Source organism: Alosa alosa, chromosome 5, assembly GCF_017589495.1.
Source record: "Alosa alosa isolate M-15738 ecotype Scorff River chromosome 5, AALO_Geno_1.1, whole genome shotgun sequence".
Classification (NCBI taxonomy): domain Eukaryota; kingdom Metazoa; phylum Chordata; class Actinopteri; order Clupeiformes; family Clupeidae; genus Alosa; species Alosa alosa.
Window position 1 is genome coordinate 20,559,366 of NC_063193.1, and position 14,390 is coordinate 20,573,755.

At 43.4% G+C, this 14,390-nt stretch overlaps 1 protein-coding gene across 5 annotated transcripts in view; it reads left to right on the plus strand.

Moving 5' to 3' along the window:
- sgsm1a (small G protein signaling modulator 1a) overlaps positions 1 to 14,390 on the plus strand; it is a 37,268-nt gene that overhangs the window by 12,990 nt on the left and 9,888 nt on the right. For all 5 annotated transcript variants that reach the window (XM_048242804.1, XM_048242805.1, XM_048242806.1 and 2 more), the window contains 12 exons: positions 1,692 to 1,854; positions 2,413 to 2,565; positions 2,722 to 2,789; positions 3,481 to 3,626; positions 5,437 to 5,574; positions 5,928 to 6,052; positions 6,855 to 6,922; positions 7,836 to 7,999; positions 9,492 to 9,621; positions 12,103 to 12,232; positions 12,838 to 12,902; positions 13,252 to 13,397. In XM_048242804.1, coding sequence (XP_048098761.1) covers positions 1,692 to 1,854; positions 2,413 to 2,565; positions 2,722 to 2,789; positions 3,481 to 3,626; positions 5,437 to 5,574; positions 5,928 to 6,052; positions 6,855 to 6,922; positions 7,836 to 7,999; positions 9,492 to 9,621; positions 12,103 to 12,232; positions 12,838 to 12,902; positions 13,252 to 13,397 — 1,496 coding nt within the window. The remainder of the gene's footprint in view (positions 1 to 1,691; positions 1,855 to 2,412; positions 2,566 to 2,721; positions 2,790 to 3,480; positions 3,627 to 5,436; positions 5,575 to 5,927; positions 6,053 to 6,854; positions 6,923 to 7,835; positions 8,000 to 9,491; positions 9,622 to 12,102; positions 12,233 to 12,837; positions 12,903 to 13,251; positions 13,398 to 14,390) is intronic.

Here is a 14,390-nt window from a genome sequence, read left to right on the forward strand (position 1 = left end):
CATAGATTAACTGATTCTAATTGAGACAGCAAGAGAACTAGAGAAAGAGAGAGAGAGAGAGAGAGAGAGAGAGAGAGAGAGAGATGGGGAAAGAAGACGGGAGAGAGAAGTGTAGAGTGAGTTAGGCTTGTCAGAAAAAGATAGAGATGAGCGCAGAAAGGATAGAGACACAGACTGAGAGAACGAGCTCAATTGAGGAAAAAAAGAGAGAGAGAGAGACAGAGCGATAGAGAGAGAAACAGAAAGAGAGAGAGAGAGAGACAGAGCGATAGAGAGAGAAACAGAAAGAGAGAGAGACAGAGCGATAGAGAGAGAAACAGAAAGAGAGAGAGAGAGAGACAGAGTGATAGAGAGAGAAACAGAAAGAGAGAGAGAGATGGATGAATCACAGCCCAGCTCTCCACATCTCTCGGTTTGCCGGAGTGCACCATCATCAAGGGTTCCCATGACAACGGCCTTCCCTCTGACCCCATGGCGAGCCAAGCCACAGGATGAGTCCTGGGAGATCTCTCTCTCTCTCCCTCCATCTCTCTTTCTCTCTTACTCTCTCTCTCTCTCCCTCCATCTCTCTTTCTCTCTCTCCCTCTCTCTCTCTCTCTCCCTCTCTCTCAGTCTCTCTCCCTCTCGGCAGCGACAACACAGCCTAGGGCTCTGCCACGTAGGACTCAGCACTGCCCTGTCTGTGTTTGCCTGTGTGTGTGTGTGTGTGTGTGTGCCTATGTGTGTGTGTCTGTCTGTCTCTGTCTGTGTGTGTGTGTGTGTGAGTGTGTGTGTGTGTGTGTGTGTTCGTGTGTTTCAGAATACAGTATAGTAAATGTGCAGTATTCATTCCGAGGGACACAACCTGGTAGAGAGATCGCATTAATCTTACATTTAGTCATCCTGCTTAAGGTCACCCCAGTCCACTGCCCCCATTATGCATGCAGACTTGATGACGAAAACTACATCTACAAATTCATTGAAGTCTACAACTTCCTCATCGATGAGCTTAATCAGATGTGTTCAACCAATCAGGAGTGGCGCTGTTGAGTATTTATTCACTCAGGGTTGGTCAAGCAGGAATACACAGAAATTGCACAGGACTGATTGCTACTATTACAGTTAATATTGTCAAAAGACTCTGTGGGTGAGTGGGGTCTTGAACAAATCAATAAAACAAAGCAGGTCTGGTAGGCATCCAGCTTCCTCCCTGTGAGCTTGGTGTTATAAACTATCTGTCTCAAATCAATTCAGTTCATTCAGCATCCATTCAATGAGAGCAGTACTGACCACACAGAGCAGCACTACTGACCACACACAGAGCAGTACTACTGACCACACAGAGCAATACTACTGACCACACAGAGCAGTACTACTGACCACACGCAGAGCAGTACTACTGACCAAACAGAGCAATACTACTGACCACAGATAGAGTAGTAATACGAATCCATCGTAAAGAGAGGTACAGTATGTGCTCAGGACATGTCAGAAGGTGAAATAAGCAGACAAACATCAGTGACCAAACAGGAACATTAAGTGTGTTTGTATGTGTACATGTTTATATGTGCTGTATACAAAACAATGTGTATATGCAGGCTTTTGTGTTACAGTGATACACTTGTGCATCTCTCTCTCTCTCTCTTGTTTGTGTTGCATGTGTGTATATATATATTTGTGTGTGTGTGTGTGTTGTCGCTGTCTCTATCCAGCTGCGGTGGAGGCGTGCGTCCTGCACGGGCTGAAGCGGCGGGCGGCCGGATTCCTGCGCAGCAACAAGGTGGCGGCGCTCTTCACCAAGGTGGCCAAGAGCTTCGCCCCCGCCGAGGAGCTCTGCAGGAAGGCCCAGGAGATGGAGCAGGTCATCGACAGCAAGTGAGGGCAAGCCTTGGACCCAAAAACACAACCCCCCCCCGGCACGGTGCTTCGCACACTCTTCACCCCTTTAGTAGGACACACTACTATGTGCTCCAAATCAACCCCTCACACTGTACACTGCTTTACATAATGTGGTTTTACTAAAAGGAAACTGTCTGGGCAGCTCCAGTTGACATATTGAGCTCCTAGTACTAGTATAAGTGGCTGTAATAATGATTTCCAAATCTCCATGTTAAAAAAAAGCAAGAGCCAATAGGAACATGTTGATATTTTGTATTAGTGTATAAGTGAAGATGGTTCAGGAAGTAATGTCCTGCCATGTTATTTCTCCACCTTGCTGCCCATACCCAGCTGACTTCAATCATTTGTTTAGCCCCAGGCTGAGCCTCCGTTATCCACCTCCATTACAGAACACTGAGGAGGTCTTGAACTCTCAGTACCCAGTGTGTTTTGGCCCAGTTTGATATTTGTCCTGTCTGTCTGTTTGTCTGTCTGTCTCTCTCTGCCTGTCTCTCTGCCTGTCTGTCTGTCTGTCTGTCTGATTGTGTGTATCAGGAGGAGTCAGACCTTGCCTCACCAGGACAGCACTCGCAAGCTGCCCAGGCTTCCTAGTCTGTCACCGCAGGGCTTCAAACACCTGTGGATCCGCACCGCCCTCATAGAGAAGGTGCTGGACAAAATTGTACTCTACCTAGTGGAGAACAGCAGGTGAGCTAAAAACAGACATGAGGCATGTACATTCATTAAGTTATAATGGTTCTTACAGTAAATATCAGACAACCCTCCCTGCTGCAAAATCTATTTTCTTTGATAATGAAGTGCAGTTCTCAAAAATACTGACACTGATGTCTCCTTATGTTCTAGTAAGTTCTATGAGAAGGAAGCAATTATGATGGATCCTGTGGATGGCCACATTCTTGCCTCTTTGTTAGGTATGTCTTTTGTGTTAGATATATAATCTAGATTGATGGTTTGTATAATTCTATTAGTAAAGCACTGGTATTATGCTAGCAGATACACGTAGACATTTCCATTTGTTATGCACCCAGTATGGCATTTGAAATGAACTGGTGTCCTCATAAATTAATATGTGATGAAAGATGCAGCTTGTGATCATTTTGCTTTGATGCTGCACTTTAAAGAATTATATAAATATTGTGGCTCTGAGTAGCCATCAGACCCCATTCAAATAGTAGACCCTCTCTCTCTCTCTCTCTCTCTCTCTCTCTCTCTCTCTCTCTCTTGATGTCCATCTATTTCTGTAGATATATCTTCCTGTCTCTCTTATCTATCTTCCTGTCTCATTCTCTTCTTTCTTTGCTCTCTGTTTTGGTTTCATCCTCCTTTGTGCTCTCTCTCTCTCTCTCTCTCTCTCTCTCTATCTCTCTGTGTTTTTATGTTGTTTGTTTTACTGTAATAGAGCTGAAATAAATATAGTATAATATAGTAGATTACAGTATTTTACTTTTATGTGTGTGTTTGTTTACATGCACAGGACGGTGCTGTTGTCACAATCATATTTCTTTCAGGATGAATAAAGTATTTCTTATTTTATTTTATTTTATAATAAGAGGGGCGTCCTCTCTCTCTCTCTTTCTCGCCATCCATCTTTCTGTCCTGCAGTGGGGCCCTGCGCTCTGGAGTACACTAAGATGAAGACAGCCGACCACTTCTGGACGGACCCGTCTGCGGACGAGCTGCTGCAGAGACACCGTATCCACAGTGGTCACTGCCGCCAGGACTCGCCCACCAAGAGACCCGCCCTGTGTGTGCGTAATCCTGAGGGCTGGCTGGGGCACGGGGCCAAAATAGCCACACTCCACCGTCTGTTGAGTTGTGACCTAAAGCTGTGAAAGTATGGCTCGGTATAATATTATTTCAGATTGGGAAAAAAATGAGGAAATCAGTGTCACACTTCTATTGAGTGTTGTTCACCTGCAGTTTGACCAATGCTGTGAAAGCACACTACACAATGATGTTATGTCCAGATTCTGAAAATCCTGACACCATTTATGATAGATTTTTATTCAGTTCAGTCAAATTTAGGGATGTAACTAAATGCTAAACTCACGATTCGGTACAATTCACGACTTTTAAGTTCACAATGCGGTTTACTCACGTTTTTTATTGCTGAATGAGCTGCAGATAAATGATGACTTAAAGCAGATTATGTCCTATTTTGATTAAAAAATGCATCAATTAATTTTTTATCTCAACCGATTGGAATCTTCTTTTAGTCGATTCACGGTGCATTGTTACATCCCTAGTCACAGTTATATGAATTGTGAAATCACTCTTATTCAGTTTATGCATCTGCTACCTGTTCAGTACCTTCATCTTTTCCCCTTCGGTATATCATTTATTCATATAGATACAGTGAGCAGTCCTTAGCTCACTCACACACCGGTGACTAAAAGCCCTCTGTGGTTGGCACAGTGAGGAATGTGCCGTGATTCAGCGGAAAGAGACAAAGGTTTTTTTTTTTCTTCTAGCAGCCTTTTTTGCCCCATTAGTTACCTCTGTTCCACAGACACAGACACACACACACACACACACACACACACACACACACAGACACACACACACACACACACACACACACACAGACACACACACAGACACAGACACAGACACAGACACACACAATAATAGAGGGGCTTTTTGTCCCTCCTTTTCTCTCACCCAGGGAGAGAGAACACAATCTAGTGTCCATCCACAGAGGCAAGCAGATATGGTGTTGCAGGAGCCCATTTGATAATGCATGGTTAAACCCCTCCGTGGTCATTTTGACCTTGAGAGCGTGAGGTAGGGGATGTGCTTGGGTAATTAAACACAGCATGGGGGTTTTATGGGCCTGTCTGTTGTTTGCCTTCCCAGAGCGTCAGGGTGGAAGAGGGAAGGTGTGTTAGATGGACCACAGGGGTTGTTAAAACATTGACCGCGACAACAAAGACAAAGTGCTGTTAACTGAGCTAAAAGGGACTATAGACCAGTGCATGACATAACGTCTGAATGCTGCAGACTAGACTTCTAGTCTAGATAGTTGCATTGTATACTCCATGAATTATTCAGGCATTGTTTTGAAATGTGTTTCACTGCATCAACGTGAAAGTGCTTTGTTACTCAATTGAATACAGCAGTTCCCCATTTATAATAGAGTCCGGTTGTGCCTATGGTTACTAGACAATAATTCATTCTGTGAGAAATGTGTGAGAAATTGTGCTTTATTCAGATACGGGGGAACTACTCTATTGTATCCAGTATCTTTTGTTGCAGGATAAATTCAGCAACGCCATTTTGACTATTTTGGAGAACAGATGCACAGACACATACTGTAGATGGATGTACAGATTAATGGATGGATAGAATGATGAGGAGATAAGATAAGGATGAGGACTAGTGGATCTCTAGATGTGTAGAAATGTGGTTAGGTATAATAATAGAGATAGATGAGTGGATGAATAAATACATGTCAGGAACATGAATGGATCGATAAAGAGAAGATGAAATTCATGGGTCTATTATAGACTGTTAGTCAGACAAACCGGTTGTTGACAACGTATATTTCTCTCCTCTCAGATCCAGAAGAGGCATTCTAGCAGCAGCATCGATGAGAGGCCCTCCCCCTCCCCCTCTGCCAGGGACTACGTGGAGTCTCTCCACCAGAACAACAGAGCCACGCTCCTGTTCGGCAAGAACAACGTGCTCGTACAGCCGGTACCCACACCCCCAGTTTTACATCCTCTGAAATACCCAAAGCTTTCACTTTTGATTAATTTACTAATAAAGGGTTTGTGTTACCTTTATTCTATTATTAATGGAATGAGCAGAATCATTCCACCCAAACGCTGGTGGTTAGATTAGCCATAATGTAAGAAAACCAACTCTTTTTCAGTTCTTTGTGAGCTATTAGCTCAATTAATGGAATAAGATAGTGGGAGTGGTATGATGTGATAAAGGAACAGTTCTTTAAACGTTTTCTATGAATCTGGACTGCTCCTTTGACCGAGCCATGAATATGAAAGGGCTTTGATATTAGTGAATGTTTCCTGAATATCCATGTTCTACAGAGAGATGACATGGAGGCTATTCCAGGGTACCTCTCTCTCCACCAGACGGCCGATGTCATGACCCTGAAGTGGACACCCAATCAGTTGATGAACGGATCAATGGGAGATCTGGAATATGAGCGGAGGTGCGATCAATACACCTCAACATGACCAACCCTCTCTAATCACTCGTGGCAACGCCAGCCCCTCAGGGAGCTATTCTTCAGGGCCAGAAAGAACATACCACTGCAGGATGGAAGAACTTCATGAATTTTATATTCAGGCTACTCATTTAAAATAACATATCATGGCAGCTTATGATCTCCCATGACTCAAGTTGATTTTACATTTGTCCACAGCTGTATTCACTGTGCATGAGAATATGAAATATATTCAGTGGTTCATTGTTGTCATTGAGCTGCCAGTCTGATGCAGGGTTGTGTAAGCTGCCCTTCTGTAACTCCAGCATAAATGGCCCGAGGATGCAGGAAAGAACCGTAAAGCAGCAGCCTTTGGAGTGGGAAATATTCCTCTTTTTATATCTACCATCTAATACTGTTCCTGCCTACTGGCTAGCAGTGAAAAGCTGCAGTAAACCTGGAGATAAAGCTTGGCAGATAGAATGCATACATCCATAGTAGATCTAAAGATTTAGATTGAGCTGATTTCACTTCTTAACAGGCGAGGCTTTACACATCCAGTAGAGTTAGAGGTGAATAGTATGTAGGCTTTTGGCCAATTATTTGTAAAAAATACTGATGTAAAGCCCAGGGATTAGCTCCAAATCCTGGAAGCCAATTAGGCAGAAGATTCGGCTGCTGTGTTACTTTAATGCAGGGAGTTGTCCAATTTCACACTGGTGGTACGCAAACAAGAGGCTGGATTAAAGAGGTGCCTGGTTTGGTTAGAGAGTGACTGATCATCTGCTGCCACTGTGTTCTATTTTAGTGTTTACTGGGACTATGCCATGACTATTCCTTTGGAGGAAATTGTCTATCTACACTGTCATCAGCAAGGTAGGAGCAACAAACGCATGCAGTGGTTACACCTACGGACATGGTTGATGCAAAACATGAAAGACCTGAATTTTGAATTGTGCTCGTTATCCTAGTCCCCCCCCCAATAAATAAATAAATAAAATAAATAAATCATACTACATTTTCTGGAAACCATGAGGATATAACCATAGACCATGTATGGATAAAGTATGGATTCATAAATTATATAAATAATAAACAGACCTGGCATGGAGTCGGTACAGAGATGAAATTGCTATACACTCACCAGCAGGCAGATATAATAGCTGGGTTCATGCATAATTACATATTTTCCAATGATTAACTTAATCATGGTGTAATTTCCATATAAATCACATACATTGTGGCCAATCAGAAGAATAATTGCTTTGGATTAATAAAATAACTGTCTGGTCTGAGAAGACAGCACTCTGTGTCTCTCTGTGTTCTGACAAAGTTCTCGCACATGAGCTACAGCTATCATGTTGCATGGGAGTGTGTGGGAGTGTTGAGCTGACTCATCAGTGTGTGTGCTTACGGTCTTACCCTTGGTATTAAATTATTAAAAAAAATGATTTTTAAATTAGGCTTTGGTAAACTTTAGAATTTGCACTTTGCACTTCTTTCAAATTAGGGCCCAGTCTTAACTGTCTGATGTTACAATAACAATCTTTTAATGCTACTGCTACAGTGGTCATTTGATGCTTCTGCCACAATTCAAAATGATTATTTGGTGTCATAGATTGTAGTGATTCAGTATTGTAGTTCTTTCTCTTAATAGTACAGATACAAAAATGTACAAATGAGATCAACTTGAAACTGCTGACTGATGCAAACTTCATTCTTTATGTCTGCATGTATATTCCTGCTACATGCTTTATGATTCCTGCTTCCTGTCTGAAACCCCCTTCAGTGGACAGTGGAGGCACGGTGGTGCTGGTGAGCCAGGACGGGATCCAACGCCCCCCGCTGCGTTTCCCCAGGGGGGGTCACCTCCTGCAGTTCCTGTCCTGCCTGGAGAACGGCCTGCTGCCCCACGGCCAGCTGGACCCGCCACTCTGGTCCCAGAGAGGGAAGGTCTGACCAGCAGCACCACATGAGTTAGACTCAAAGCAGGCAGAGACAACATACTGTAGTTCATGTGCCGCGTGCTACAGCTCACTGCGTGCTGGTGTGCCTGTCTACACATGAATAAAATACTGTATTTATGGATCTTTTGTTACATTGAGTAGCTTTGCAGTGAATAATGCTTATGATTATGAATATCATAAATATAGAAGATGGAAAGCAATGGAGAGCTAGCCAACATTTGTAGCTTTGAGAGTACAAATTAAACATAATCAGTTGGATCTAAGCTGCATAGAAGTAATTTGGCCCCCTCCATTTTTCATAATTATAAAACAACCTGTCCCTTTGCAGAACTAATGTCTTTTCTGTTTTTGTGTCAAACCAAAGAGCCCCACTACCACCATCCTCGACACACACAAAGCTCTCTCTCTCTCTCTCTCTCTTTCTCCCTTATGTCATAATTCAGCTTCAGAGAGCAGCATATGTAGTGCTGGATGGCAGTCACCTTAGTGTGTCGAAGTATCTATGAATAAATTATGAAAAACACCCACGCCCACAGGCAAGCTCAGCCTGGAGCGTCTCTCAGCATAGCCTCTCCCTCCATCACAGGCTATGGCTCTCCGCTTGCCTTTTTATACTCACTAAACAATTCAGTTCACAGCTGCAATGTGGCTTTAACAAAACAATTATTTTCTCTTGGCTATCCAAAATAGCAGTGGCCATTTTACGATGTCCGAATTAGAGACGATGCTGATGACCTTGCTTTGCTCGTTTATGGCTGTGATTCATTTTGAGTCCCATCCAGGTGGGCTTTACGAGTTCACACTGAGGACTGTGGTCAGGTTTGATGACACCGTAATGAAGTGAGTTTGTACGCTGGGGTGGCGTTTATGGAGCCCACAGGAGAGGGACATTCAGTCAGGCCCTACACCATTAACTTCATTGTGTTGTAGAAGGCAGTGGAAGGAAATTATTGCACTCTCACTGCCCCCTCTCTCTCTTTCTTGTTTCAATCCATCCAGTTTGTCTCTGCCTTTACTTCCTTGGCGCTATCTCGTGATTGCAATTCTCATATACTGTATTTAACCTCTCTTTTCTCTGATGGGATAATATATTTATAATATAATAATATATTCATCCACTGCATTCTGTAGCAGTCTTCCATTACTTTGTAGCATGGAATATAATACAAAGATTTATGATGCTACTAACATTATATGAAGGGATGACTACTGCTATTTGACTAGATGATTGATTATGTGATTTTTAACCTGTTGAGGAGTACGGTCACAAATATGTGATTAGAATGTTCGCGAACCGAGAGTTCCACATTATGATGTCACAATTACCCTCAGAGATTTTCCCCTTAGACTGTATAAGGAACACTGAAACTATAGATTGTTTGCGTAGAATTCTAGAAGGAACCAGGAAAATAATTCACTCCTCAACAGGTTAAGACGCTCGCTGGTGCACAGACTTAGGCAAAGCTCTGTGTCTTTAGGGGAAGGTGTTCCCCAGGCTGAGGAAGAGGGGGGCTCAGGGATCCTACGACTCCATCTCGGATAAAGAAGAAGATGAGGCCACAGACTATGTCTTCCGCATCCTGTTTCCAAACAGCCAATCAGAATTTGGTAAGACAACTGTAGATGTATAAGTATATATACTTTTTTGATCCCGTGAGGGAAATTTGGTCTCTGCATTTAACCCAATCGGTGAATTAGTGAAACACAAACGGCACACAGTGAGGCGGCGCGCAGGGAGCAGTGAGGGGTTAGGTGCCTTGCTCAGGGGCACTTCAGCTGCGGCCCACTGGTCGGGGCTCGAACCGGCAACCCTCCGGTTACAAGTCCAGAGTGATAACCAGTGGGCCACGGCTGCTGTAGTAGTATTTGAACGAATGATTCAGTGGTAATTAATGTATCAGGGACAGTTTCTCCCAAAAGACACCAGACATAATTTCACTGCATTTCTTACTTCCAGTAACTATATGCATGTGACAATAAACTTCCTTGATATTTGCAGTTGTGTGTTGCCCACTAGCATGAGAGACACACTACAGTGTGCAGTCTACGTCCTTTACACACATAAGCTGAAACACCATAAGGCTTGTTCTTTAAAAAGCGCTCACCAGTGCGCACGACTCGTGACTTATCATACTAAATCGATATTAGAGTGGAGAGTGCCAGAAGCAGAAGGAATGAAGCCATTCCAAGCGCACCAGCTGCTGCCGCACACTTGAAGGCAGTAAGGAAATCAGAGTCTGAGGGGAAAGCCATCAGTTTCCCCCCACACAGATTTTGTCCAACCTAGCAACGCCTCTGCAGCAGAGGAAGGACTGAGAGCAGAGCTTTGGGCTCCACTGAACAGTTTCTTGTTTGCAATAAAGCTTTTGCCCATTCTGTTTCTCTTCATAGCCCATCTGTTTTGTTTGGTATATTCTCTTCAAGCTACTTTATTTGAAATGATTCAGTGTTAACAAATTAGCCACCCCACCAACTATTCAAATTCATTTGGAGTTATTGCCACTGGGCAAAACACAAACTCAGATATCATTTTCCAATAACTTTATTTAATTCTTTTTCTGAAGCTTTTTTTCATTGTTTCATTTAGTTTATTATTTTGACCTCTCTCATTTCACCCACATGTTGTTTTCATTGTTCTCATTCCTTCTGCTATATTTCTATTTGTAGTAACTGTCACCCACCCGTCCCATGCCTCAGTGGGGGGCAGTCTCCTGTCCCGCACCCTGTCCCGGAACGCCCCACCCAAGCGCCAGGTCCTGGTGGTCCCCAAACACTCCTGCAGCTGTCCGGGGGAGACCCCGGCGTCCCCAGAGCAGACCTGTAATCTCACCCCTCGTGCCCTCTCCCTGTCCTGCCCTACCTCTGCATCTCCACTCGTCTTTCACTCTCACGGTTCTATATCCATCTCTCTTTATGCTCATCTCTCTTTCTGTCACTCCATTTCTCCGCTGTGTCTGAGTCTGTCTGTCTCTCTATCTATTGATCTGTCATTCTGAATTCTCTCTCATTTCTACTGTGTCTCAACTATATCTTTCACACTATTGTTGTAATTTACTATATTTCATACTATCTCATACTAATCTCATGCTATCTCCAACTACATCTGATCCGGTATCTCTATCCATCTTTGTTTAATGTCCATGTACGTGTTGTCTTCACCCCCCCCCCTCTCACGTTTTACTGTATCTCTATCTCTCTCTGTCATCTCAGTGTCCACCTCTCGATCTCTGCCTCTTGCTGCTGCTCTGTCCATCACCCTTTTCCATGCCACGCTGTTTATCCCTCGCTCGGCTGAGGCTTTTGCTCTCTCTGCCTCAGTGGGCCATTGTCCTGACACGCAAAACAATGGATGGATGATTTCTCTTCCTCACTTCCTTTTCTTTAATAGTAAACAAATCTTCCAAATCACATTTTGTTCTTTTTATTACTCGGCCCAGACTGTTCCATGCCATGAGTACCGGTAATCTATTTTGGCTTGGGGGACAAATGTCTGCAATTAAGATATACTACCACATGAACAAACTGTCTGGGAATCAGGCTGATTAATGAATGTGAAAATCATCAGTGTTAGCTTTGATACTTCTCTGCTGGTTTGTAATGGCTATTAAATTTATCTTCCAGGCGATGAAACATCTTCTAATGAGTTTCTTTTGTTTGTTTAATTTCTTTTTTTAACTTGTTTGGGTCCTCCAGCTGTTTACTGTGCTTTGTAATCCTGCGGTGGATCTCTCAGATCAATAATCTTTCTTTCTATCATAATCTCTTGGGCTCTCAAGAAGGGGGGAAAAAATCAAAAGTCCAACCTGATCCTGTTTTGGCCTCGCAGCTTGCCACAAGAGCTTTACAGAAGCTTTTATGTTGGTTATGTATTGATTGAAAGCATTCTCTCTCTCTCTCTCTCTCTCTCTGTGTGTGTGTGTGTTCGTGTTCATGTGAGTTTCCATCTATCTGTGTTTATGTCTGTCTCCACATGCGTGTGTTATGTCTGTGTGTGTTCATGTTGTTGTGTGCATGTGTGTGTATGTGTGCTTGTGTGTATGTGTGTGTGTCTGCATGGGTGTATGTTTGCATCATGTGCACTGTGTACAGCTCCACCTCCAGAGCTGATGGACCAGGCAGCGTCCATGTGGCAGCCCACTCCCAGGAAGTCCTCCTGCTCTTCCTGCTCCCAGGGCAGCTTCTCAGAGGGAGGGCCTCCCAACGGCTGCAACCATGAGAGGTACGCCACTGCACAGAGCTGTCTGCTGGAGTGTCCATCAAGGTCAAACAACGTCCCCTCTACAATCATACATGTAGATAAGCCTTTAATTTATCATCCATCAAAGTCAAATTATTATGCCCCCAATAATCATATGCATGCAGATAATACACTGATTTACCGTCCATCAAGGTCAAGCTATCATGTCCTCTCCATATACATGCAGGTAAAGATGTAGATAAGCCTTTCATTTGTTGACCACTTCTGCAGTACTAATGCAAATTCATGATATGCTGTTGATGTTGCTGATTTGATGTATGTAGTATATTTACAAATACAAACGTATTCGTATGTTGCTGCTTTATACCATACAGACCTGATGTGTGTGCCATAGTTCAAATAGACCCTTTCAAGAGAGTTCCATTATCAGCATCATAGTTGGCCCCACAAGACTTCCTTTTTAACATTCCATATGTTATCTTAATGCAGAGGAAGTAGATTGGGAACCAAATAGAACGTTCAAGCATTGTTTTTGTTTTTATTGTTGAAAGGGTCTATAAGAAAGCTGTTGTGTACAGACTAGATCTTTGGAGCATATTCTCCATATGTTTCCTATTCCTCTGCAGAGCTCCCCTTAAACTTCTCTGTGACAACATGAAGTATCAGATCATCTCCAGGGCTTTCTATGGCTGTATGTATATCTCCCCAGTTACACACTGACTTGATTGTAAGCTAATGATGCTACAGTGTAGTCTGTTTTGCAAATACTTCAGTGCACAAATGTGTTGATCATGTACAGTAGTGCATTCTTAACCATATGTTGTCCAATGCAATTTGATGTATGATATTCATATTGGCAATTTCAACAGTTTGTCTTTGTACTAAAACTCGTTGCATTATATGGACTTCTGATATTAACCCTTCCACTGATATTTTGATATATGTATTATTTGCATTGATTGGATAAGAATTGTTTTTGTTTTTGTGTCTGTGTGTCTATGTGTGTGTGTGTGTGTGTGTGTGTGTGTGCCGCTGCCCAGGGTTGGCCTACTGTCGCCACCTGTCCACCGTGCGCACCCACCTGTCAGCCCTGGTGAACCACGCCATCGTGGACCCGGACGCCCCCTGTGATGCGTATGCTGGCCTCACCGCTGATGTCTGGCAGAGCTTCCTACAAGACTGCAGTGTAAGGGACAGCCACCTTCTCTGAACCTGTCTCTGACTTTCTCTTTTTTTCTCCCTCTCTCTTTTGCTCTCTCTCTCTCTCTCACACACATACTACCTTTCTCTATCTCTATCACTCTCTCCCACAAACACAGTGTCACAGACTATCAGAAGGATACCCTGACACACACACACACACACACACACTAGCGTAGTTGCTAAGGAGCTGGGTTAGCAAGCAGTTGCCTGAAAAATTGTGGGTTCAGTACCTGGCTGGCACCGTTGTGCCCTTGAGCAGGGCACTTAGCTCCTAATGGCTCTGGGTAGACAGACCCTTTTAATAACTGACCCTTTTAATAACTGACTTCGGATAAAAGCTTTGGATAAAAGCATCAGCTACTGTACACGATGAATAAGTAATAATAAGTCATACAACAATCAGTCATCCACTCCATTCCTCTACTCAGTTGTACATGTACATTGTCTTCCAGAAGTCCTTACGTGGTCCAATATACAGTAGTTGTCCATGCAGGATGGAGTTGTTAATGTACATATTTATGTACCATATTATTAGTGTTTGATTGCCCCTCTGTGGCTCTGTAGCTCAGTCTTTTACTCTCCCAAACACAGCGTGATCCAATCAGGCAGCCCATTCATTGCCACTTTGGTGCTGTTCATTTGTTCATCTGCATGCCATGAAGGCTATCAGTCGCTCCAGTAGCCTTGAGCGTTTTGCACACGTGACCGTTGAATAACTGTGTTCGTAGTTAGAGTGTCGATATCTCTAATTGAGGGCCACTGCTTCAGAGCTCTGCTCCAGCCTTCGCTAAACCGAGTCAAAAGGAAGTCGCCGGCCTCATGAATAATCATGTGCTGGTAATCACGTCTGCTGTGCTCTCAGCCGGATAAACAATGTACCGGGAGCTAATGCACAGGCTGAATGGCACGGAAGGGATGTTTCTGCACAGTGATATTTATCCGCTTCACACTCCTAAGAGACTCCCTATTCAGCTTA